Genomic DNA, 27,636 nt, shown 5'->3' with positions numbered 1-27,636 from the left:
GTGTACTATGGGTCATATAAAGAGAACACTGTTCAGGAAAGCCAAAGACATTCCAATGCATACTAAATCTTATACCACTCTCTGCTTAGACCACTCACAGTGGGTTGCCAGTATCTTTATTCCTCTGCATGGCTCCCCCCTCTGCTGGTTGTGACCTTGGGACTTCTGAAGCCATGATGAAAAAAGAGACAAACCTGAGAGCTTTCTTGGGGAGAACAGTCTCTTGACATATTCCAAAGATGATGAACAACTTCGGTCTGAAAACATAAATCTTGGGAATCCAGCACTACATCATCTAGTTAGACTGCACTAAGGCTATGCAAGGCCCATGTGTTCTGCTGTGAAACATGGATTATACACTAAATCCAATAAAGCACACAGGCATTTGTGAAAGATGTCTTGTGGTGTACAGAGGGAAATGGAATATAACAAAATAATGCAGATGAAAACAACAATCCATGATCATGTTTGTGTGGGTTGTTATGCTTGTCTGCAGTGTCACAAATTCAGGAAACCAAAAAGACTGCTAGATTAAGATTTAGAGGTTAGGAGGTCTAGAAAAAGCCAGAACTGGATGGATAAATGTGATCTACATCAGGGATTTTTTTTCTTTTCTTGGAGCTGACCCAATATATCATGAAAAAGTAGGCTAAAATGAGAATATATATGACACAGAGACTTAACTTTTCTCAACCTTGGAATTTGACCAAAATAGCAGTCTTCTAAATAAATGCAAAACCCTTAAAATGTTCCAACATCAGTGGTGGGGTAGTGCATTACAATATCATTTCAAAATATCTCAGTGCTACATAAGGGACTGATAGTCAAAACAAAACTCAACTAACTTCAAACTTTCTATACCGATTCTGGGCTTACACAATGAACTATTCACTCTCAAATCGTGCACTAAACCAACTAAAATTCTTCATTGAGAGGCTGTATTATTTAAAGTCACAACAACTTTTAACATATTGTATTTTCAGAATATTCTTTTTCTCATAATACCAGAAAGCATCAGTTGAACACCTTCAAAAAGAAAGTCTATTTAATTTGGAACTGCACCTGCTTATGAACACGTATAAGAACTCGTAAAAGATCATTTCAAAACTGTCATGTAGTAGATGTGAAATTCACATCTTTTGTTGAAAATGGACATGAAAACATTAAGAAGTAAATGCAGAAAATTGAATTTTATTTCTTCTGCCAGTAGGCAGATTAGCAAAGTTTTTTAACAGAAATGTCATTGCATATGATTTCATATACTCCACATTTTTCGTTTAATTATCTACAATACAAAGACATCTACTATATTGTCATATACGGACTCAACACTTATATGCTGATCACCTTTTGGTGCTCCTTAAGACCTGTTTAGACAACACCATTAATCTGTCTTACACCGTTATGAACATTTACCGCGTATCGATACTGCAATCTTCTTAATTGTACCTGCTTTACTGTAAGACTCTGATTTTCTTATGTCCTTCCTTGTCAATTGTCTTCTTGACTGTCTTCTGTATTGCACTAGCATTGCACTTCTAACATGTGCCTCTCACACATTTTTATCATTTTGTATTTTTTACTTATTGTTCTACTTGATTGTTAACGTAAAGATTTATTTTTGTAGTAACTTTCTGTATTATTTTATATAGTTTAAGGTGCCCAGGAAAAGGGCCCCTGCTAAGCAAATTAATAATAATTTGCATATATACATTTATTCTTTTACCTTTGCTTAAAATGTGTTTCTTGAGCTTCCTTTTGATTTGTAGTTCTAAAGTCAGAATTAAAAGAATCCATTGCATTAAGTGAAAAAAAAAAGAAATTCACAAATAATTGGAAAGATTTGGTAGCTGAATTATATAACAAATAATCTTAAACTTACATTAGCAGAACACCACCATGATAAAGTCTGAAAGTCCTTGAAATTCATGGCTTTGCAAACCAAAGCCAGAAGGTAAGAATGGACCTCACAGTAGCCTTGTTACAGTGCTACACATTTTTAACTTGTAACAGCTGATGTCCTAAGGCAACAGAAATCCATCTGATTTTGGCAAAAGTGGCCTTGTATTTACAGAAAATACACAAGCACATTTTCTTCATGCCATTGTTTAGCTCTTTCGGCTGCCCTCTGAACTTTTCCTTCATATTCCAGATGTTTAACTGTGTCTGGCGGACAGAGGGATTATGCAACTTTGCTTTGTCTCTGCTGAGCAGGAAGGAGGCATTGTATCTTGAGCTGAGCTGAAGAACTTACCAGTGGAGGAAGGAGGAGGGTCAGATTCTCGTAAAAGCTCCTACATGCAGAAAAACTGAATTCACAAGCAACATTGCAAATAGGCAGCCATGGAAAGGTTAAAGACACATCGGCGCGAAGCTGCGTCACACAACATTCTGTAGAACTCTCCCAGTAGGCCAGCAAACTACATAATTCAGATGGAATTTTAAATAAGCAGCTACGTAAATGTTTTTGTATCCTGGCAGGTAATATCTGCCAGGCTAGGCTTAAATAGGCTAGGCTACAGACTATATGATCCGCTACCATGTGGAAAATGGTACCGGAGCATTCGGGCCCGGACTACCAGACTCAGAGACAGTTTTTACCCCCACACTATCAAACTATTAAACTTCCAGCCTCTCTCACTCTCACCTCTCACCTATGATCTGAACCTCGCAGTGCCTTCTTTCTTACCAAAAACTCAAACACACATTGAAAATCTACCTCTGCCATACATGTCAAAAGCTCACTCCCCATAATTTCTATCCCTTTATTTCATTATGTTAAAGCATGTTTTTGCACATAACCTGTTACCTTTTTGTTGTTCTGCACATTGCCTGTTGTTGTTTTTGCACATTGGCTGTTGTTTTTTGCACACTGCCTGTTGTCCCTGTCTTTCTTTTGTTATACAATTGTATTGTTGTTTTTTTATTTTTACTACTTATTGTCCAAGAGCTCGCTAAATAGCATTTCGTTATACCATATACCTGTATATGAGTATAATGACAATAAACTTGGACTTGAACTTGAAATGCTGCATCATTGAACACAAAGAAAATGTGCTAAAGGAATGTTCTAAAAAAAGCTGCCAGTCTCCAATATTTTGGAGACCCATTTCACATTTGTACCTTATCAGTAATGGTTTTGACCTTTATTTCAAGAAAACTCTGTCATTAAACAAAAATAATTCTACCAATTATTTTATTGATTCAAGTTATCAAGATCCACAAATCCCTTGGTTCTAACTGTTCATAATTTAATTAAATTCAAGCTTTATTGTCCCCTAGGGGAAATTTATTTTAATTTAATTTAATTCTTAATTATACTAATGAACTAAGCTTGGATAACTTGAGTGAAACTATTTTGCTATTTTGCTCAAATCTCAATCAGCAGTTAATAGAAAAGTACCTACCAGTGTCTCAGGCACCGAACTCTGGTGAACTGGAGGTACATGTAAAAATGAACATTTCCATGATAATCTTCTACAATAAAACATTTGCTCAGAATAGGCTAATCTGAAATGGCAGACTACAACTAGAATGTATTAGAATGTAATAGTAGATATAATTACCATATTAATTCATGAAAACATCCATAACACCTGCATGCATTAATCTGGAGCAGGGATCTCCCTCTCTCGTCCCTCAGAGCCTCAGCCCATTAGGTTGCACAGGTAATCATTAAATAATTAATTTTGAAAGCCATGGACAAATTAAACTTATCAATTAAACCGGTGGTATGTTCAATTAAGCAATTTAGAGATAATTTGTAAGAAATATTACATCACTATTCATGGCTTGGGGACTAGGGTTTCCTTAATTCAATACATTACTTGCTTAATTGATCAGTAACTTGCAAGGGTTCCTAATCTTTAAATAACAGGCAATTTAGAATAACCTATACAAATGACTAACTTGGATCTTGAGCCTTCTAGGACCAGGGTTCAAAACCATTGATTTAGAATAAAATTAATTATTAATACCAGTGTCTGACTGAAGAACTTAGCTGTTTCACCTGTTAGAGAATATGGAAGATTCTAAAGCACTACATCATTCTTATAATGACTGTAAGCCTCAGAATCCATTTGAAAATGAGCACAAAATGTTTTTTTTAAAACTGATCTGCTAAATAAGACCAAAAATAACCTTCCCCCAGCAACTCCAGCAATGCTTATATGCATTTACATACCTAGTTGGACTGGTGCAATCAACCTTAAATGAAGGGCTTGAACTCATAACCATGAGACTAGTAGCCTAGTCTCAATTCCATGCTGCCCTCACAAGATCAAAATGTTACTATAACTATTTAAAGACATAAATGGGCTTATAGGAAAGACAAAGAAACACAATGCCCTAAATCTTAAATTTGCATTATCTTAGAATTTCCAAATTCTGACACTACACACTGAAATTCCTATTGGCCCTTCACTGTAATGTTACAGCCGCAGGGTACAATACTCCAACTACATAGTCTTAATCTATAAAGATATAAACATTTTATCCTTATAATATTAAACTCAATTGGGTTAGGGAAATTTATTTAGCAATAAAACTGTTCTCATTCTAAAACAGCAGTTGTGCCACTGTATATTGACAGTGATTCTACATATACAGTAAATAAAACTATTCTCAGGACCTTAACAAAGGGCCTAAGTTATTGAACTGCATGAGAAGCACTTTTATGCAATGATTCACAGGAGGCTAAATAAATCATCTTCATGATATAAATACTATAAATCTTACAGGCATATGTTAGTTTTTCCCCTCTCTTGCAGATTTCCCTTGACCTGCATAATATGCTCAGCTCCAGACTAATTGCTTGACAAGATAGACCTGGTGCTGTTGTACTGTCCACATTAAAATAAAGCCATGTAAAAGGAGGAGGAATATGAAGCCAGTGTAGCATTGTCTTGATCTGATTAGTTTAATAGGTTCCCTATTCCTGGTTGACAAGAGCTTTGGCCAATATTCCTATTATTTGATTCACAAAACAAAAAAAAAGGAAAGGGCTCTGGATAGTTTCTAATGGCCCTATGACTAAGCCTTCATTGCATGCTATATATTCACTAGAGCACAGGGTTTAGAAGTAAGCTGTGAACTATACAGGCAGTTTCTCATCAATATCACACCTCAGTGGTATTGAGACGAGTCATCAGACTGTGCACTTCCATAATCTAAATCAGAGGTGCTCCTGAATTCTTTCAAGAAGTGGGAGCAGATCTCCATGTCAGGAGGCTACATGTTCCTTCACAATGGATCTTTTCCACGCTTATGCCCAGTTTTCCATTGAAGTAGCATGTCTTCTTGGGAAGAAATGCTTGTGTGGTCATAAAAGTGATTAAGATTTGGTCTGGTCCATGATTTCCAAGACAGAATGAGGCAGCATGTCTAAAAGAAAGATCTCTACTTTATTACTCAAGTTATCTGCTATTAGAAAATACCTAATATACATCAGAAGTACTTTCCTATTAAACCAACATTGAAAGTTAAATCATAACATGAAAAAGATGTTATCAGGCACATTGCTCAATCTGCACATGTTAAGTTGCCAGTTACTGTAAAACAATATGATATACTTGACAGTATTTTCAACTTCCTCTTAGAGGACACATAACAGATTTAAAGGGAAAGTCCCTACTGAAATAGTTTATTGCATTGAAAGGAAAACAGATTAAAATCAAACTGATAAGAATGATAAGTTCCAAAGATAAAATACTAGTTTTGAATTACAGTAAAATGTTAATTAAAAAAGGAAGGACACAGTTTCCCAAAAGTTATAGGTGTAATCACACTTTTTAAAAAATGATATGAAGATCATGATCTGCAACAATTATAAAAAATAAAGTTACAAAATTTAAGATTGTCTTCAAAAAAACAACCAGCTCAATCCAACAACAATCCAACCTAAGACATTGATTCAATACTGTTTAATTAATATTGATAGTGTGGACTGTTCCACAATTTTTAATCAAGAATAATTTTGTCAGCAGAGAAATTGCATGGTATTTTCTTACTTGACTATGATTCTATCCATGACAGAAATGACTAGTATAATTGTCGTTTAATTGTTTTTGTCATTTCATAGCAAAACTGCACAGCCTCACTGTGTAATAATTTTAAACACATTGTTAACATTAGCAAATCAATTTCCACAGAAAATGTAAATCAACCCATCAGCCATCAGCCCACCCTTACTAATGAAAGAAAAACACACCAGTAATATAACTCCAATCCATTTATTTGAAAAAAGCACTGGGATTTGACATCCTATTTTAAAACCATAGAGATCATTTAGCATTTTCTTTGCTGTTTATTCCAGCACTACCAAAACTCCTTTCCTTAGAGTTAACCATGTGATTCTGTTTGATCAATATTAAAGTCAATAGATCCCTAAATGTACAGTCTGTTGTAGCACATCACATAAAACCAAGTCAAATCATAAAACTAAAAATCTAAATCAAGACATGCATAAGTTAACAACAAAAATGCTCAACTACTCAAACAAGTACAATTCTTCAACACTAAGAACTAGGCCTGTAGGGAAGGGTTTGAGGTTCTCTCTAGCAGTACTTAGTTTCCACAGGTGGCTCTGCTGCCTCAGGCCCTATGAACCAAACCTTAAGAAGAACCAGTCTTTTCAAGACAACACTGCACTACCATTGGGTCCACTGACATTCTCTATGACCATTGAATTTCTCTTGGTTATACTCCACAAAACAGAAGATAATAATAATAATTAATAATTGCTTACACTTATATAGCGCTTTTCTGGACAGTCCACTCAAAGCGCTTTACAGGTAATAGGGACTCCCCTCCACCACCACCAATGTGCAGCATCCACCTGGATGATACGACGGCAGCCATAGTGTGCCAGAACGCTCACCACACATCAGCTATCAGTAGGGAGGAGAGCAAAGTAATGAAGCCAATTCATAGATGGGGATTATCAGGAGGCCATGATTGGTAAGGGCCAATGGGAAATTTGGCCAGGACGCTGGGGTTACAACCCTACTCTTTTCGAGAAACGCCATGGGATTTTTAATGACCACAGAGAGTCAGGACCTCGGATTTACGTCTCATCCGAAGGACGGCACCTGTTTACAGTACAGTGTCCCTGTCACTATTCTGGGGCATTAGGACCCACATGGACCGCAGGGTGAACGCCCCCTGCCGGCCCCACTAACACCTCTTCCAGCAGCAACCTTAGTTTTTCCCCAGGAGGTCTCCCATCCAGGTACTGACCAGGCTCACACCTGCTGAGCTTCAGTGGGTTGCCAGGTGTGAGTTGCAGTTTGATATCGCTTCTGGCCAAGATAATTTACTAACAAACGTTCTTCACTTACATACATAACTAGCTTTTTAAGCTTCAAGTGAGATTGCAACCCAATCATCCCTCATATCTAGACTTGTCCCTGTTAATATCACATAACATATAGTCCAGATGAAAACTCCTGTTCATTTTTTAAAGACCATATAACCCTCTTTTTTCATAATGTCTGATACAGTCACTCTTCAGCATCTCCTAACCCATCACTCACCCCTCCTGGCAAGAATTACTCACGTCATTGCCATCATTTCCACTGGCATTGTTTTAGAATGGCTATTTTGGGGTTAACATACAAGGAAATTCTGAACCAAGATTACCTCTAGCAGGGTCTGCTAAAAAAAATCACTACAGGGAAAGGAAGGAGGGGGCAGGAGTGCTGGATTAAACAACACAGTGAACAACCAGAAAGACTAGATGAGACAGAAGTGGCACGTTACAGGCCATAAGGGACTTAAGAGCAAATCAGAACTGAAAAAGAGAAAGACACCGCAGTTTCTGAGTTTTGGATTTTAAAAGAGAACAATCTGTAAGAGTGTTTTCAGGGGAAATAATCCAACAAACAAATACACAAGACCTGTGCATTTGAGAAGCTGTGGTCATATTTTTACAGGAATCAAGAAAAAACAGCAAACCTGGAGCCAAGTACAAGAATAAAGAATCTCTGGAACACTACACTCCACACACACAGGAAGTCCAGTTCTACAGCAGACCTATACAAGTTATCGACAGAGTTCCCAGATTTGTAGTGCTTACTAAAAGAAAGAATCACTACGGAAAAGCATGAATTTCAGGACAGGAAACAAGAATATCCATGTTTACGTTACGTTAATATTTTAAGATCGATAATCTTGTATTATGTATAAGAAGGCAACTACTTTAAAAAGAACCACTTTTAAAATATATATATATAAATTCCCTGGACACTCTGCAGTCCAGCTAAGTTCTGATTAAGCATTCTATATAACAGCTGGACACAGTAACTTCAGCTATATGAGCATTAAAATAGGTCACTTGATCCAAATATAGGAATAATACTGTATATATATACTACTTTCAAAATTTTTGTTTAAGGAAGCTGTAGTACGTAGATACAGAACTATATATCTCTGGCCTCCAAGATAAGGAGTTTAAAACTCTTGGATTGTACAAAACAATTTATAAACCCTTTAATAAGACAATTCCAGAAGTCCCTCTAAGCTGCTAAAATATTCCTAAACCCTGGAGAGGATTACAGCCCATTCCACCTGGTCCTGCTGTAACAGGATACAGAGGCAGAAATATACTTACATCCTAACAGCTGAAAATAAGGGCTTTAGATTAACTTTTAATTTGTTATCTGTAATGCAGTTATTTGGCACCTGTGACTTTATGCAGCAAGACTCTGATACATCAGTTCTAGATGAATTACAACTATCAGGCTTTCAAGGTGAAAAGGTTGCATATTGACAGCTGTATTGAAAAACAACACTACACAGTTATAGTTCATATCCCTCTCTATAAAGCATCATGAAAGAATCATTCTGGATTCACCCCTTGCTTCCTTTTATGGTGACCAGCCAGCTATCTCAAATCCATTGTCTGATCATAAAGAGAATGTGAAGTCATGCTAACATAATGAAGATTAACAGATAGCAGGAGTTGCGATTAATGCCATATTTACAGTATATGAATAGGGATATATTCTTCTTCCCATGTTTACATATAGGGATTGATTTAATTAAAAAAATAACCATCCCTATATATTCTACTTCCCATGTTTACATATAGAGATTGATTTAATTAAAAACTAACCATCCCTGTCTTTTTTCAGCCAAGATAATACTGAATCTCTTCATGCTCTTGTTCAGGGATTTTCCGTGTTGCTGGATAACCTGCCCAGATCACATTTACCCAAATCATCAACTGGGCTGATGTGTCCCCACTAGAATAATTCTTCTTTCCAACCACCTCAGCATCTGAGAAAGATATAGAGGGTTTTCCATTGAAAGACCACATGGACATTATCAAACAAAGTACAATCCCAGATTGCTTTGAAATAACAACATATTTAAAGTTCATCTATCACAGCTTTCAAAGCATACAGGACTATACAATTCAGAAACAAATATTTGCACGATTTCTTTATTCCTTGTGTTTTTCACCCCCTTAATCTGGTAGCCTGGCATGGAGGACCTACTGATATGAATCCCCAATTACAGGGTACCAGCATTCTATTTGCCATAATCTGAACAAAGCCATCATGACAAACAGTGGGAGAATTGTAAACAGAGGTTGAGCCCAGACAAACCCTGATGTAACCCTGTCTTCCCACACAGTCTTGTAACCCACTTTGTCTCACTAGATTTCCCTGTAAACGTAATTTCAAATGACAGGAGAGCTTTGCTGCACTTCTTCCTATAAATCTTAAGGGAAAGCTATCCCAATTTTCCCTTTTAACTTATGGGACAGCCAACCCACTTCATCCTGCAGCCCTGTGAGGAATTCTAAACTTTTCCTTGGTCTGACTGAATCCCCAAAACCAGTCTAATTTCACGACTAGCCGATTAGACTCGCGGACCTGTTTTCTGAACCTTTTTATAGCCAGAATGATAGAACACAGCTGCAGCAGATTTTACTCTCTCTGCCTCATGGGAATGCCTCTACTTTTTCTCTTTCTAACTGGTTTCTAAGCCACACACCCATAGCACAAACCAACAGACAGCTTGGAGAAACAGTTGCTCCATTACACGCCCATATTAACAGGAACAGAAGTTAATGTCTAACAAAGTATTTAATAGGCAAGTAATCAAAAATGTAAAGATTAGGAGTAAATTTGTGTATAAAAGAGAGAACATGACCCCATTCAACCTATTTTAATGTTTAAAAATTCAGGATTACAGTCCATTCAGCCAAAATTGAGCAGCTCTGATATTACACAAAATAATTATTTAGTTGACTGAGAAAAAGAACATTTAATACTTTTCTTCAGTTCAGGTAATAAGACACAAAGACATTATCACATGGATGGAGCTGAGGAAAAATTTCACTTTAAATAATCTAAACTTTTTTATTTTAGTTCTTTAAGGACAGAAAAAACTCTAGATCAAAATGAAACAACAGATCCAGTGTCAAACTTTGTCAGTTGTCAGCATAAACCCTCTATTATGAAAGACAAAAAAAGCTATTCTGGAGAGCCAGCCAGAGGTTAGTGCTCTTTAAGTACAGGTATAGAAATACAGCTGTAACTGTCATCAAAAAGGAATCCAGTCATAACAGACTATAGAAGTTAAACTCCATCAGTAGGCTACATTACAAGGTTTGGGGCTTAAACTTAATCCAGATAGTTTCCCCAGCAAATTTAATTTTTGTTCATCCAGCATAAATCAATAAATAAACACAATATGACAGTGGACATGAGCATTTTTGAAAAGCGTAATGTTACATTTACCTTACCAAACACTGTTAGGCTTCTAAGTAAAAGCAGATTCAGGCTGACACTCAGTAACTTAAACAGGTGTGCCAAGAAACAAAACATTCAATGAAAGTTGCTCTTTTGTCCAACATATAAGACATTGTCTACAAATGAATATACTAGAATAAACATGATCGATTTAAGAATACTGGCATAGTGAGACTGATTGTTCATAGGAAGCAGCAAGTGGAAATACATTTCTTATACTGGTACACAACAGTTAAGCTAGTGTTATTTTGTGCTCTGTTAGTTAGTCTCAGTAACAAAGCTGACAAAACTGTTTATTATTGGTAATGTCAGTAAAAAGAGTTTACTGAGAGTGAGAGAAAGCGGTAAGATCCACCATGCTCATTTGGTTGCTAGTAGTTCATGGGCACAAGGATCTCATTCAGCTACTTCTTAAAAGCTTCCCCAGGAAATCGGCTTTAACAACATGGCTTGGCAGCTTGTTCACAACACTCTCCACTCCCTGTGTAAAAAGGTTCCTCCTGTTCTCAGGGCTAAACACAATTTCTTTTAATGTCCAGTTGTGCTGTTGTGCTCCCATGTCACTGATGACTACAAAATAATCCTTTAGGATAGTTTTGTCAATAGCTTTCAGGACTAATACATTTATCAAGTTAAGGACTAAAGAAATTATTTTTTTTACCCTGTACATGGCATTCCCTTTAGACCAGGAATTATGCTGATTACTCCTCTTGTTCTAGGGTAACAGGTATTTTTGTAGAGCAGCATCTTGAATTGCACACAGTATTCGCGTGAGCTCCGACTGGTGTGTTGTATAACCTTAACATTACTTCCTTGGATTCAAATTCAGAATTTTTCACAATATAAAAACATCTAGCCCATTTGGTAGCTAGTAGTCTAAGCATCTAATCCAGCCTTTTTTTAAAAATAAAATGACTTCGCTAACATCACTGCATGATTTCTTCCACAATCTCACAACCCTTTGTGTAAAGCAGTGCCTTTTGTTCTCAGTTTCACATGCATTTCCCTGTAATTTCCATTGGTGTCTTCTGGTTTGTATTTCACTGCTGATTTTGAAGAAGTCCACTGGATTGATGCACTTGTCTTCTCCACTCAAGACTAAAACAGGTCAGTAATTTCAGCCTGTCAGTGTAGGACAATAGTATAAACATGCCAATGTATCTACAGCAGTTGCTTTTCTCTTAATTGAGTCCAGAGGACCAACATATTTTTTGTAACATAATGACCACAATTGTACACAATATCGTATTTTGAATATCATTATTGGTTTGTACAATTTTAACATGACATCTCTTGAATTTAAAATTTATGCGTTAAACTTCATTTCCTTACACTATATTGTCTTTTTTGTTTCTCCATACTCCGTAGGCACCTTCGTGTATGTATAACTGTTGATGCAACCTGGCCAACCTAAATTTCCCTCTTAATTCAATAAGTGTAGTAATTAGCACATTGCCACCTGATCTGCAATGCAGTAGGGCTGATGCTCCTGCTGCTATTCCCCAGTAAAACAAAAATAGGATTGTCCAAACCAGCACAGTGGTACAGTGGCTAGCATTGCTGCCCCGCAGTGCTGGGGCCCGGGGTTGAATTCCTGGGGTGCTATCTATGTGGAGTTTGTATGTTCATCCTGTGTTCACATGTGCTTCCTCCATGTGCTCTGGTTTCCTGCAACACTCCAAATACATACTGATGGACTGGTGTCCCAACCAGGGTGCATCCTGCCTTGTGCCCGTTGTTTGTATTGGATGAAGCAGTTAGAAAATGGATGGGTGGGTTGCCCAAACTGGTTCTCACTGTTGTAACGAACCTGAAAAGAGCCCATCTCACCTGACCTGACGTTCTTTTCACCCCAAATGGTTCATCAGTGTATGATGCTATTAAAACCTTTAGTCAGTCCTTGTATTCAATCAAGTACCATCTCAAAAGAAAATGTGTTGATTCAATGAGGCAAAACTCAACAGCTTTATATTGACAATGTTTCTGCCACAGGACAATGACACTGTATTACTGTGAAGCCCAAGTTGACATAAACCTTGCAGCAACAGGTGTACTCAGTACCTTTGAATAATACTGATTCAATAATTACAGATAAAGTAACAGATGTGGAGAATAATGTTGATATATGGAAATTCTGATTTTGTACCCAGCTCTGATGCATTCAAACCTCTGGCACATGTTGCTAGAAGGCTGAACATTTCACAATAAAAGCAATCAATAAACCAAATCTGATCCTGAAATCAGATGGCTTGTCAATGCATCTACAGAACAGGTGCTTCAATTTGCATTGATTGCCCTGTGCATTAGGTGCCAGGATATTTTAATTATGCAATACAGTGAAAATTACAATTTAATTTAGAAACCATTTTGCATTTGATTAGGACCATCAGCGAAAAGCCGCATCAATTCATAAATAATTGCCCACCTCTGTTGTCAGGTCAATTGTTTTTAATGTCTTTCCCCAAGGCGTTTATTGATACAAACACAATTAGAATCATCAAATAATCCCATCATGTATCCCTGCTATGTATCTTCAGAGATGTCCTTTGTAAAGCTAGTGAATGCTGGTTAAAATTTCTCATCCAGAAACGGCAAAAACACTTCAGAGTCAAACTCCATTGAAAACAGTCAGAATCTGCCTTATTTCCTGAGCAACAGAAATGCCAATCAATGACTTATCATGCCAAAGAGTAGAGACTGAATATGGATCATTAGAGCTCTTTGAGCCTCCCATTCATTTATTATCTTCAGTATGGATCAGTTAATTCTTTTGCTTTTTTTCTAGTGATCTAAATGTCCAATTTACCATACACATTCAATCCTGTAAAAGGACTGTATGGAGGCAGTTAACTGAGAAAATGTATACAACACAACATAATATTGTGATTAACACATTCTCAATCTTTAATAACATAAGTTCACCAAAGTAGCAAAGGTTTTTACAGTAAGATCCTCTTAGAATGTTCAACAATGCTGATGCAATCTCTGATTAAGCCTACCACTTCTCAAGGTTACAGCTGCCAACATTTGGCAGGACGCTACATGACCAAATTCTCTCTTGAAATTTAAAGTTTCGGTTTCTCTCTGCTCACACGATGCAGTATAAATGTCCTTACATTGGCATTGTCAAACCCGACAGGATTATTTGGTTTTTCTGACTCAAGATTTGAGCCATCTTCCTCCAATTATATTGTAACTGACACGTGTAGCACATGAAACATGCATTCCTCCCAATCTCAGCCTCCAAAGACAAGCCTGCATACTCTAAAAATGATTCACTTTTGGCTTAGGGCAATGTATTCAGAGTAATTCCAATGATTCTTCAAGTAACTGTTTATCCATAGATTTCGCTATGTGATTGATCAAATCAAAGCATTTTTGTCCCTGTGTTTGTCCAAAACCTAATTTTCCAAATGATTATTAATGCCACACTATATTCAACCTTTTACATATGCCCTTGCCCTTAAATATCTCAAGAAGCATGAACAATAGGACAGCACTGTCCCTTTCTGTACTTTTTCAAATCTTAAAGTGCATCACATTAGAGTCTCCTTGAATTCCAAGAAGCAGCAGTCTTGAACAATGTGAACACAGTACATTGTCTAATGCTCAAGAAGGATGATTGTTCTTTTATCTTTTTAGACTGTTTCCACAGCTGGTAAGGTAACATTATCACTTTTAGTACCAAAAGCATATAAGACAGTAGGCCTAAATGTTGGCAGTCTCTAAATCTGGCACACGCACAAACATATATACATTTACTGTTTGGATTCAAGATCTTGCTCCCTTGAGGTTATTCAAAGGTGATCAAAATCTACAGAAACTGATTTCTCAAAGCAAATATGTCCATATGTCTACATTTAAACGGTCCTCTGTGCTGTACAGAGATGTACTCATTCCTATTATGAAAAAGACACCTTTCAGCGCCTTTGAATGACAAACAGCTGTACTCAAAGTGAAAGCCAAAAGGAGAATGCATGCAGAAAACATTATTTTACACAAGGGAAAAACCTGTATCCTGTAACTGACAAGGAACTGAAAGCCCCTGTTGTGTTAATTAAATGGGTATAATACGGTGTATATATAGTAATGTGTACTTTGATGTCTACTTCCTATTAACCTCATGGCACTACAAACTAGGAAAATACTTTGCTCACCAGTGCCCCATACTGGATGCGAGAAATTGAAGTGTGCAAACCGGTTGCACATTAAATCATGAAGTTCTAAAATAATCGCCTGCTTCATCACCATCTGAAATGAAATGCGTGGAAACTTTCTTTTTTAAATTAGCTTTTCAATTTCGTTTCAAACTTTTTTCAAGGTATCTACTACAAAGCTAACACGGATATTCCTGGACGGTTCTTTCTCACATGTATCACATTAAATCCGAGATCCCCTCATACCCAAATACGTATTTTAGAAGTGAATGGAATTTTAAAACGTATTTTAGGTTATTACTCTGGATTTTCTTCCCAATGAAAGAGAGAAAGACGTCTTTCGCGTTGCTTTGCTGTGGAATCCTGCTTACCTGTGACATCTGTGGCCTGAAATTGATTTCCTTCAAGTCAACAGATCCAGGGGAGAGATTGTGGAGCATCTGACACAACAGCACCCCATCTCTTAGAGTCTGTGCCAGGTCGAAAACCGCAGAAGTGGGCCATACGACTCTGTGGTTAGGAGGCAAGACTTTGCAATCTATAAGCCAGCGTCCACACTGTCTCCATTCCTCCATGCTGCCAGAACACAACACTTCCACCAAAATAAGGTACGACGAGCAGACCGGTGTGACCACTATAGGTTTTTCTATTAATATTCCTATCGGCAGAACAAACAAGAAATAAATCCTTTGAGCTCAACAGAAGGGAGATTCTTTCTTCTTTATAAAATCAGACATTGAAAAGTTGGTTTCCTCATACCAATTTCCCGTAAAGGGTTCTAGCTAAAGTTACCCTCGGTATTATCTTCTGGTCCAGTAGCGAAAGCCTGTTACTACCCTTTGTAATGTCTCTACGTGCAAACACGAGGATATTTAAAACAGATCCCTGAAGTGTCCCCGCTTTTAAAAACTCGAATACCCCATGCCCTTGTGTCTCATGTGATGTGGACCTTAATGGAGCAAGTTTGTTTCAGCATGTCCTTGAAGGCAACCTTTCAATATACAAACGCGGCTTCCTTCGTTTTTAAACACCACACACAACATACGTCCACGTGTTCTATTGTATTATAATAAAGCTGTTGTAAGTCTTCTTTAAAAACAATAGTCTTCAATAGCTCCACAGTACATCATAATAACGAGGCATGCATTTTGCTTTTAAGTGGAAAAAAATCTTCAAATTTACGTTTAAAAGAGCTTAATTTGGAATGGAAAAATAAAATTTGCTTTTTAAAAGTTTAATTTAAAAATGGAATGCGAGCCTCCATTCATAAACGCCCAAATCCCAATTACTGTTCTGAACAAATTTAATGTAGTGCGACGAAGACTCCAGTGTCAGTTTCTGCCTTTCACTCCGGTTTGCACTCCAGCGGAATACGGGTTCTTGTGTAGTTTCAACCTGAAGTCCAGAATGTATATATTAATTCAGGGTTGGGAATTTCAAACGCCGGGGAAAGACTGGATTATGTATTTCTTCGTTTTACAGGAACCCAGACAAATGTTCTTGCATCGCCCCGTTCAACCTCTTCAGACTGCTCCTCACTGCACTCCAAAACGCACTACAGAAAAGCACCGGGAGAAAACAGATACTCCCCAACAGTGTAATCCTCTTGTCTCTTCTCTACCGACACAGGGAAACACAGTTGCAAAAATGCTCAGCCCGACATGTGTCCACTTCAGTGTAGTTACTTTTCTTGGGAACTATTTGTTTTCTTTCTTTCTCTGCCTTTTACAGTTCCCTGGGTTGGAGCGGCCAGTCGCTCAACTCTGCTCAATCTCAGCCTTTGCAGGAATGCGTGAGCGCGCCTGATAGGAGGAGGGAGGGGGCGAATGTACAACGGGGTTCCGGTCGAGCACGCTAGTGTGTGTAGCGTTTAAGAAGTTGAGTAGTGAAGTAGAAGAAAGTTGGCAGGTTTATGGGGCTTGTGTTCGCTAAAGAATGCCCTCTGTGTGGTCTAGTTCAACGTCTGCAGGTAGCGTCAGCAGAACAGATTTCAAAGGCATGTAATGTGCAGGTTAACAGTCTGTCTGTACGATACATCTGAACTAGGGAGCAGTGAGGACGTGCTGCTCTTCCTTTTATCTTAAGGACACAAGCCGAATACAGTATATGATATATAACTAAGTCCACCGAACATCACGGTTTTTTCTACTTATTTAATTTTTTCGTTATAGCTAAAGCTCGATTTATAATAGAACGTAAAATAACAGTAGTTAAATTGGATGTTTTAAATGTTAATTTGGAATTCCTTTCCACACTGTATCTAACATTTATTCAAGTCCAGGAAAAAGGAGACGGTGGTTTTAATAAAACCCACCGTCTTTCACAAGTCTTTGTTAGACTTGTGAAAGCCCAGCGTTAACAAGAAAATAATAATAATATCATTTCCTCTCACCCATGTTAATTAAAATAATGTTTTATAGTTATTGTTGATGCAGCTGTAAGTTATTGTCTTTAACGTGCTTATGGTTACATTTGTGTGCAGATCAAGGTCATCCATTTCCCGGGTTTTCTGCATGTAAAAAAATGATTTTAAAGAGTTGTGATTCAATAAAATTGGATGCCTATTCTTAAATAATCCTGCGTTAAAACGTGCTTAAAAATATTGATATACAAAGCTTTATTTTGATGTTTAGATCAATGACATCCTTTGGCACATACTGTACCTGTAGTCTATTTCCCACTGTCTTAGGCAGGTGTTAATTATATTTAACAACAGTGTGGTTTAATCTTGCCAAAAACTAAATAATATTTATCTTCCCAATTAAAAGTTGTAAAGTTAAAGAAATAACTGTCAAAATTGAAAGCAAGTTTGGAGTATTTTAGCCTTCATCTGCAATACCAGTGAATTTGATAAGTAGCAGCACCTAAACTCTCAGAATTCTTTGGCATTTACTCTGGCATTTATGAGTTTCTAAGAAATTTAGTCAACAGCTTCTGTAGTAAGATAAAGGTAAAAAATGCATAAAAATGTTATGAACTATCTTTCACAAAAAGGGTCCTTTATTACCTATTTTTGAAGGAAGATTATTCTCCTGTCCACCAATGAGAAAATGCTCTGCTTTTAGCAGAGAGGATAGTTCTTTGTCTCTGAAATGATTACTTGTCATTAAATTTTTGAGCAGCGATCCATCATGAGTGGAGACTGGTCATGAGTACTGGGAGGAAGTCCATACTCCTCCATATGTCGCAATCTGATTGGCACTACAGAAAAGAAAGGCCCCTGATGTGGCCTTGTGTGCCAGAATGAACTGTGGCGCTTGTAGTTCTGACTCTGAATACAAAACACTGGGAACTAGTTTAACTATCCTCTCTTATGCTCTTGTGAAATACTAAACGATTGCTTCTGAAAGTATTACAGAAAGGATTGTTTTTAATTAAAGCTTAATGTAGCCTCATTAATGAATGTATCTCTACAAAATTGCTGTTGTAGTTGTTCAACATTTCAAGTTATCAAGCTACAATGGTACTCCTGGTAATGGGTACAGTTGGAATGTGAAAAAATATTCTTATCAGTTAAGTGACAGAATTTACTTGACACTTCCTCTTATTTTTCAATGCTATGTACAAAACAGTGACTCCTATCTTTGTTTGGCCAAATTGGATTGCTACTTTTACAAAAAGGGAATGTGCCTGAATTTGATTTCACAGTGCGAAAATGTGGAATTAAATAAATTACCCTGTAAAAAGACTCTGGTGTAAAATAAGGACATTTCTTAAATTATTAGTCCTTGTGCACACACATATAAAGTAGATACCTGGAATGCATTCTACCATTTCATACCACCATGAATACAAATTTAGATTTGTTGAAAACTCTATATAATAAAAGGCTCTTTCCATTAACATATTGCTCCTAGTTAGTACAGGCAAAGTTAAAAGAATAGGATGCCAGCAAAAATCAACATTGTAATGATAGGAAGCTAATTTTTCAGGGTTTGACAGTGCAGACACCATTAGGACTGTCTACCTAGGCAGGCAAAGAGGAAGAAATATCAATACTCTCCAGTGAAAGACAGGAGACGGATCTTAAGAGGTCTGTTTTGGGAGCAACAGCAAGTGGGAAAAACAAACATTCCATGGCCACAATTGTTTACACAAATTAGTAAAAAAACCTTGCATTGTTTTCTGTTTTTGTTCTATGTTTAAAGATACACTATATATGATTTATTTATGTATGTATATATATGACTATGACTATGACTATGTGTATATATGACTGTATATATGTATACCTGTATATGACTTTTTACTGAACACATGATGGTTACTCAATTTCCCTTCCGTATCAATAAAGTATCTATCTATGGTATCTTAATGCAAGTTTGATGCTTATCCTATCAAAACCAATGTTAAAGGGATGCAGCCTAGTTCACTTTAAAGCACAGTCCTACAAAAATAGTTGTGTTTGCTATGTTGAACCGCTAAACCATCTGACTTAGAAAGCTGAACAGCACAGTACATGGAACCAGTCCTAGTCACTTTTTAAAGTCTCATTTCTGAAGACCCCTCAGTATTTCCAAGTTATACAACTTCTGTCTTCTTTGTCATCTGTGAACAGTTTCTAGTTGATGAGCAGCACGAGGTCATTCTATTTCAAAATCTCTGTATGCATTTTTCCTGACACTGGCGTCACCTCTCTCGAGAAGCAAATATCCAGTTTGACAGGCTGATACAAGCCTAATATTAATGGCCACTAAGCACAGGCAGCACCTGATATGTACTAATATAGGATTAGGTGTTACAGCTATGTAAACATCAGGGGTTTCCACAAAGCACATATCATCTAATAACTGCCAAGGCTGGCTACCATGGAGACTGTGTCTCCTGACACCTCTAGTTCTAAACCTGTCAACCTTTGGCTTTTGAAAGACAGTAAAATGTAAAGATGAGAAAGAAACAATTTTGGTGAAATCTGAAGCAGTTTTTACTCTTCTCTCTTTGAAAGACAACTGCACAAAACCTTCAATGTCCTAGAATTTTTTTCTCTAAACATGTGTATGCACTCATAGGTACGTATAAACATCAGTAAAAGTATCATTTTTTTGTTTAACAAAGCAAAACTCTTCCAGCCATGTGTATAATACATTTATTTAAAAAACATATATACAATGAATAATGCTCCTTTTAAGAAAATGATTCATATTTTAACATCTGTGCTATTTGCTTAAAGCAATGGTTTAAACTATTCAACCCTTCATTAAACTCAGTTTGGTTTAGCCTGGTATTTGACTTAAAAAACAAGTGTAGTAGGAGCATATATAGCATACAAAGTCTAAAGATGGTAAACATTAGTATACCTGCAATTTAATTATAATCATACCTGTTTTGTTATGGAAAATAACAATGAATGTTTGTAATGTTTCTTTTAAATATGTATATTTAAATTATAACATTATTTACTTTAAAAAAACACAGAAATACACATGATACACAGAAATAATGGGATTCATGTACAGGTGCTACAAAAGGGGATTCAGGGTTAACTAATGCACTTGTCAATAATTATAAACAGAGTAGAACTTGATTTCGTACATCTTGGAACTACATACATTGTACGCTATCTGGAGTGTAGATTCCTGTCATACTGTACTGTATTAAATGGCAATACATTAACAAAATACACAAATTAAGCTGTTTAACATCCCAGCCCAGGCCTCATTCCAGTAGAAGTGTGGTCAATATTACTAAACCATGTAAATATCTGCCTATATTCATTTTTTACCATTGAAATTTTGAAGTATACTCAACACTAATGTGAAAAAAACCTTCAATAATTACATATAATAATACATTTTCTGGTATATGTCTTTAATAATAGGCAGGAATAGAAGAAGTACTGTATAGAAGGTATTACTGTGAGCAGTATATGAATGTAATACGGGATATAACTGAACTACACATAAATGATTACAGGAGTTATTAAGTAATGCATCACTTCTAATTGGAGACAGATTTTGAGAAAATGATCCCACAAAGAGTTTATTTGAGTGTTGTAGATAAAGATATATCCAATGGAGAGTCCCCCCAGAGTTAGAAATACAAAGGTATGTGCTTAGGGGGAAATACCTCTAGAACAAAAATAACATTCTTAAACTAAAGGGCATCTAAAAATAATAAAAATGCGTTTATTTGACCTCGTGAGGAGTTTAATGTTGATGAAGTTCAGAATAGTGAACAAAAACAGACAAACTATCTATAGTAAGTAATTTAAAAAAGGGATACAAACGTACAGTATATGGTGAACTGTGGCTCAGTGCACTTACTGTATACGGTTACGGTATTATCGCGATTTAGATAATGTATAAGGTGTACACGTGCTCCATCTAGTGATACTAAAACAAATTGCAAGAATGTGTATTAACTAATCAAAATTTAAGAAAAACACAACAGTTTGACTTTGTAATCCACATTTATTTGCAAGTCATGTATTTAGATATATTAGAGTAGATAACCAAAAGTATTCTACATCATATTTTCAAAGATATTTGAAACTGACTACGACATTATGGAAAAGCTGGAACTCCAGAATATTTTTTATTAAAGCACTGTGCAAACAAAAACATAATATTTTATTAAACATGTTTAGATACAATCATAGTAGCCTCTAATTTATTCATTCCTTTAATGAAATGCAACTAAAAGTTAAACTAAAAGGTATAGAAAAGAAAGTACTTGTATATTTCCATTTTGCAATCACTTATAAATTTAAACGTGACATCAGTGTTTGAAAGAGTGCTGAATATACCTTTAGGGAAACTATAAAAATTAATTACATGTTAAGAAATACATATTGAGTAAATGTATTAATTGCTTGTAAACACATTATAAATCAATGCCCTAAATTTTATCCTTAAAAAGGATTTAATAATTTTTACTTCACAAAGCCTCGCACAGAGACTGGTCATCACCTTGAATGCCACTATGTGTTAATGAAGGTTGAATACAGAAGTTAGTATCATCTGCAAATTTGACCAGTTTACTAATTATACAAGAATCTAAATCATTGGTATGAATAAAGAAGAATTAAATTCAATTTCAAGTTCAAGGCACTTAACAATGCAAGTGACCATACAGGTTATGAATACAGAACAGAAAAGACCAGAAGACAACGGAAGAGAGGACCCAAAAACTCCTTAGTAAGGAGAAATCCTCTTTGGGCATGCTAACATTATACAATTAAAAAAAGGAATAAATGAATAAGGGTATTAATCCATCCAGCATGTCTTCTGTATGTCAGTACTCCATGCAGATCTCTGTAGACCAGCAAAATCCTCCTAAACGATAGCTATATCCACAATGTCCCTCTTGGATCCATGGCAGTGATGTAGCATCAGTTTGGTCAGAACAGATGTATCTACCTGGTGGGCCAACACAGTGACACACAATGGCATGTACTGTACAGCAGCAGCAGCAGCCATGGTTGCAGCAGGCTATGATGTAAGGTGTGAGTAGGCTAGGCTGAAGTAATAGGTCTTCAGTCTGGATTTGAATACTGAGATTAACTCGGCATCCCGAACATGGGGTGGTAGACTGTTCCATAAGCTAGGGGCCCTATAACTAAAGGCTTTACTGCCAACTGTTTTTTAATTAATGCGTGGAATATGAAGAAGACCTGCATTCTGTGATCTAAGCGAGCGACTTGGATTGTATACATTAATAAATTCCATTAGATATGGTCGTACTTTCTGCTCCTAATAACAGTTCTAGCTGCTGCATTCTGAATTCGCTGTAAGGTGTTGAAAGAGTGATGGGTGCTCCCTGATAGTAGGGCATTGCAGTAGTCTAACCTGCTGTATACAAGAGCATTAATTAATTTAGTGTCTTGAGTAGAGAAAAACTGCCTAAATTTTGCAATATTTCTTAACTGTAGGAAGCATGTTTTCAATACTGTTTTAACATGAGAGTTAAATGAGAGCCTTGTGTCTAATGAGGTTACATGCTGAGTCTTTGATGGAAAATGTTAATTCCTCTGAGTTAAGTGCTGAAGTTATAGTATTCCTATCAGTATTGTGCAAAGGAACAAGTAATAGGTTTATTCCATGCTGAAAAAAAGAAGAAAGAAAACACAACGTTTTGGCCATGGTGCCTTCTTCAGGTGTCCTGAAGAAGGCTCCACGGCTGAAACGTTGTTGAGTGAATAAACCTATTACTTGTTCCTTTGCAGCCTACGCATGCTGATGCAGCTACCCACCTGAACTACTATCAGTATTGTTGCCTCCAAACAACAGAACCTCAGCTGAGTAACAAATTGTTTTACCACATCCAAGTCTTTACTGCATTAATGCAATTAACTAAAGTAATAAGACAAGTTGTCATTAGGTGTAAACAAAATGTATATTTGAGTATCATTAGCATATGAATGAAAGTTAATATTATGTTTTTGTATTATCCTTTCTAGCAGCAGCATGTAGAGAAAAAACAATATTGGTCCCAGTATTGATACCTGTGGTACCCCAAAATGAACTGGTGACATTTACTACTTTTGTTAATGCAGTTTCAGTGCTGTGGCCTGGGCGGAAACAAGACTGGAATTTCCCAAATATATTATTTGAGTCCAGATACGACTGAAGTTGGGCCACAACTATTCTTTCAAGAATTTTAGATAGAAATGGGATGTCTGAGACAGGCCTGTAGTTGTAAAGAACTTGTGGATCCAAATTTGGCCTCTTAAGGAGCGGTCTAACAACTGCTACCTTAAATTGATCAGGTACAACGCCTGATGCAAGGGCTGTGTTCATCATACTAATTATAGGTCCTAATAGTACTTCGAGATAATATTGGACAAGCTGAGTGGGAATGGGATCTAGTGGACAGGTGGTTGACTTTGTCTTAATAATTAATTTCTTCAGTTATTGTTCATTAACTAATTGAAAAACACTAGAGGTGCTATAGAATCGGACTTATTTGTAAGATTAGCTATTGTCTTAAATAGGTAGAGAGAGTTATTGTTATTGGTTTCAATACTTTCAGAGTAGTAGACTGAACGAGCTCTGTATAGAGCTTTTTTTATTGCTGTAGGCTATCAGTCCATGCTGACTTGAATACTTGTAGACCAGTATACCTCCATTTGTGCACTAGTTTGCGGCACTCCTGTTTCTGCATATAAGTATGTTTTTTAATAATGTGATATTCTTTCTTTTTTTTGTTTGCAATGTTCCTTTTAGAATGTTTCTTTAGGAATCCAGAATACTTCACTTTTGTATTTCTGTTTATGGTTTCATAAGTGGTGTTCTGCAATCAATAAATGGCCCACAAAGCTAAATTCTCTGCCATTTATTCAAACTTGCAAAACAGCAGGCTTATGAGCTGCATCTAATGTTATAAAGACTGTGAAAGGGAACAAAGTACCATAAAAAATATTTGAACCTTTATGTACAGTACAGTATCTGTTTCTCATGGTTAGTACCCCACATGTAACTTTTCAGGTGGATGTATGACTGGATCTGATGGCTTAAGGCTATTTGAATTTTAAAAATAGCTCTGGTTAAATTTCAAAGGAAAGGATGCACATTAATATTGTGAAATCTTTTTTGATTATTCAATTCATTTTTATATAGTGCCTTTCAGAACAAGGTTGCAACAAGGCACTTAACAAAACAAGTGACCATACATGTTGTGAATACAGAACAGAAAAGACCAGAAGACAATGGAGGAGAGGAACTAAAATCTATAGAATCGGTCTTATTTGTAAGATTAGCTATTGTCTTAAATAGATAGCGAGGGTTAATTTTATTGGTTTCAATAAGTTCAGAGTAGTAGACCAAACAAGCTCTATCTAGGTCTTTCTTATATTGTTATCCATTCTGACTTGAATACTTGTAGACCAGTAGACCTCCATTTGCGCTCTAGTTTGCGGCACTCCTGTTTAAGGGATTGTGTATGATCATTATACCATGGAGAGTGACTAGTGGCTTTGACTACCTTAGTCTTTAACGGGGCAATTTCATCAAGGGCCTGTCTGACCACTGTATTATAGTTATGTGTGATTTCATCAACATTATTACTGAAGATGAAGTTAGCATTGTTCATTGTGTTAATAAAATTTAATGAAGTACCCCCATTGTGTCGTGTTGTAATAGTCTTCTCCTTGGCAGCTGTCAAGGGCAGTTGAATCTTAAAAGTAATTAATAATGTGGTCAGAAAAATTTTGATGGGATGGACTAGTACATGATGAATATCAGCTCTATAAGTGATAATTAAGTCTAGTGTATGATTGTATATGTGTGTTGGTCCTGTTATATGCTGACTAAAACCTACAGAGTCAAGAATAGGCAATAATATTTTACTGAAGGTGTCTGTTTGTATGTCTATATGTATGTTTTAGTCACCTAATATAACAACTTTGTATAAATTAATAACTAAAACAGAGAGCAGTTCACCAAATCCGGCAAGAAAAAATACATATGGTCCTGGGGGTCTGTACACTTAAAGAATGTATTTAGATGATTCAGGTGCTATTTTAAGAAGCATTGCCTCAAATGTGTGAAAGTTATTAATAGTTTTCAATTCAATTCTCAGAGACTCACTGAAGATGACTGCTAGACCACCGCCACGCCCTGAGCAAAGAGCTTTCTGTAAAAAAGTTTAGCCATTAGGTAAGGCTTCAACTAAAGGAATAGTGTCAGTGGGTCTAAGCCAGGTTTCTGTTAGTAGGCACAGGTCAGAGTTGGTGTCAAGCACCATATCATATACCAGAACTGATTTGTTGCCTAGTGAGCGAACATTTAACAGTGAGCATTTTATGATAGTTTCATCAGTTTACCAGTGGACCAGTGGAATGGAGAAATTGTCAACACAAGAGCTCCTAAAGGAACGTCTGAATTCGAATCTAGGTCTAGTGATTGTTGCAATACTCTGTCTATTCATACTCATATCTGGTTCTGAATAGTAATGTGATTAATGGGATGCTGTGTGGTAGAGAACATGGGTCGGTACAGGAGGTGAACTAGAGGTGGGAGTACAGGCAGCACGCAATTTAAGATCACATGGCTGAGGCCTAGGTGGTGCTCTTAGTAGTCAAGCAAGCAAGCAAGAAGAACAGTAGTGCTAGTATACTAGTGTATACTAGCGGATACAATTCTCAAAGACGGTTTTCCAAACTCATACATCAGAAAGACCACCAAAACTAAAATTATTCTGCAGCTAGGATCACACATTCTCCCTTCCCTTAACAACAGACTACTGTTCTTTTAAATTTTCTCCATTCATTGGAAGTTTCATTTCACACCTCTCTGCACCCATTCTGACTTCACACCTCTTGATTGGCCTCTCTTTCTGTCCCCTGCTCCCGCCTCTCACTCCTCCTCCCTCCCAACCTTTGTTCTCCCGCTACTTTACCTTTGCCTACTGCCCTGTCTCTCTCACACCTGAAGAAGGCTCCACGGCCGAAACGTTGTGTTCTCTTTCTTCTTTTTTTCAGCATGGAATTACTATTACTTGTTCCTAGTATACTAGTATGCTAGTGCAGTAGTGCAGTATGCTAGTATACTAGTATACTAGCTCAGGTGGGTAGCTGCGTCAGCATGCGTAGGCTGCAAAGGAACAAGTAATAGGTTTATTCCATGCTGAAAAAAGGAAGAAAGAAAACACAACGTTTCGGCCGTGGAGCCTGAAAGAAGACTGAAGAAGGCTCCACGGCTGAAACATTGTGTTTTCTTTCTTCTTTTTTTTCAGCATGGAATAAACCTAATATTTGTTCCTTTACTAGTATACTAACATACTGTGGTATTCTCACTAGTTACATCACACCATCCCAATACCACATTTAGGCAAAAACTGGCTTTGCATTAGGCTGAACAAGCTCATCAGGAGAGCAAGCTCTGTCATTGGGTCTGACCTGGACCCCTTGGAGGTAGTGGCTGAGAGGAGAATGATGTCCAAACTAGAGGCCATCATGGACAACTTCTCCCATCCCCTCTATGACAGGCTTGCAGGAATGAAGAGCACGTTCAGCAATAGACTGATTCATCCACGGTGCGACAGGGAGCGCTACAGGAGGTCATTCTTGCCTTCTGCCATAAGACTGTACAACGCATCCACCTTGCGTCTGGGCAGAGGCAACATCGACAGTGACCTGTTTCTGGACTAAACGCATCTACACATCTACTGCTACATCTGTTCTCTTTCTTTTTCTTTTTCCCGTTTACAACCATTTTTTGTGCAATATATCTATAGTTACATCTATATTTATATTCATATGTGTGATACGATTTTTCTGTGTACTATTCTGTTCTAGTTTGTTCTTGTGTGTCCGGACTGTGAGTAACTCTTGTATTGTATTGTATCTATTGTACTATTATTATATAATTCGTTACACTGTGGCTGTGTTGTGTGTGTTAAGCTGCTGTTGCACTGCAATTTCCCTCACGGGATCAATAAAGTATCTATCTATCTAGGTTAACAATACACACCAAACATTAAACTTGATGACCAAATCAAGATTCTTGATCAGTCATCACATAGTGTACATGCATCCCATAGCCATCGTATATCCCAGTATAACATGTATAATATTAATTAATATTAAGACAACAGAATGTTACAGGCCACACACCTTGGAGGGACTGGAGTGATTCTGTTTGGAAAAGTGGTCAAATATTCTTCACTGAAGTCTGAGAATCTATTAAAAAGCTACAGGAAGCACCCCTTAAAGTTATCAAAACAAAAGGAGTCTTCACAATAGTGTTTGTGGGGGTATGAAGAAATCTGAACATTATAAA

The 27,636-nt window shown here is 36.8% G+C and overlaps 1 protein-coding gene across 7 annotated transcripts in view; it reads right to left on the bottom strand.

Annotated features, from left to right (window-relative positions):
- vav2 (vav guanine nucleotide exchange factor 2) overlaps nt 1-16,713 on the bottom strand; it is a 197,515-nt gene extending 180,802 nt beyond the window's left edge. For 5 of the 7 annotated variants that reach the window (XM_088615339.1, XM_088615336.1, XM_088615334.1 and 2 more), the window contains exon 1: nt 15,289-16,712. In XM_088615339.1, the coding sequence (XP_088471465.1) occupies nt 15,289-15,492 (204 nt within the window). In that variant the 5' untranslated portion in view covers nt 15,493-16,712. Of the gene's footprint in view, nt 1-15,288 lie in introns of all 7 variants that reach the window. The other 2 variants (XM_088615333.1, XM_088615338.1) reach the window with 1 other exon arrangement.
- Nucleotides 16,714-27,636: the final 10,923 nt, after the last annotated feature.

This window comes from Lepisosteus platostomus, chromosome 21, assembly GCF_059453375.1.
Source record: "Lepisosteus platostomus isolate fLepPlt1 chromosome 21, fLepPlt1.hap1, whole genome shotgun sequence".
NCBI classification, from domain to species: Eukaryota; Metazoa; Chordata; class Actinopteri; order Semionotiformes; family Lepisosteidae; genus Lepisosteus; species Lepisosteus platostomus.
This window is presented reverse-complemented; position numbering and strand designations above follow the sequence as displayed.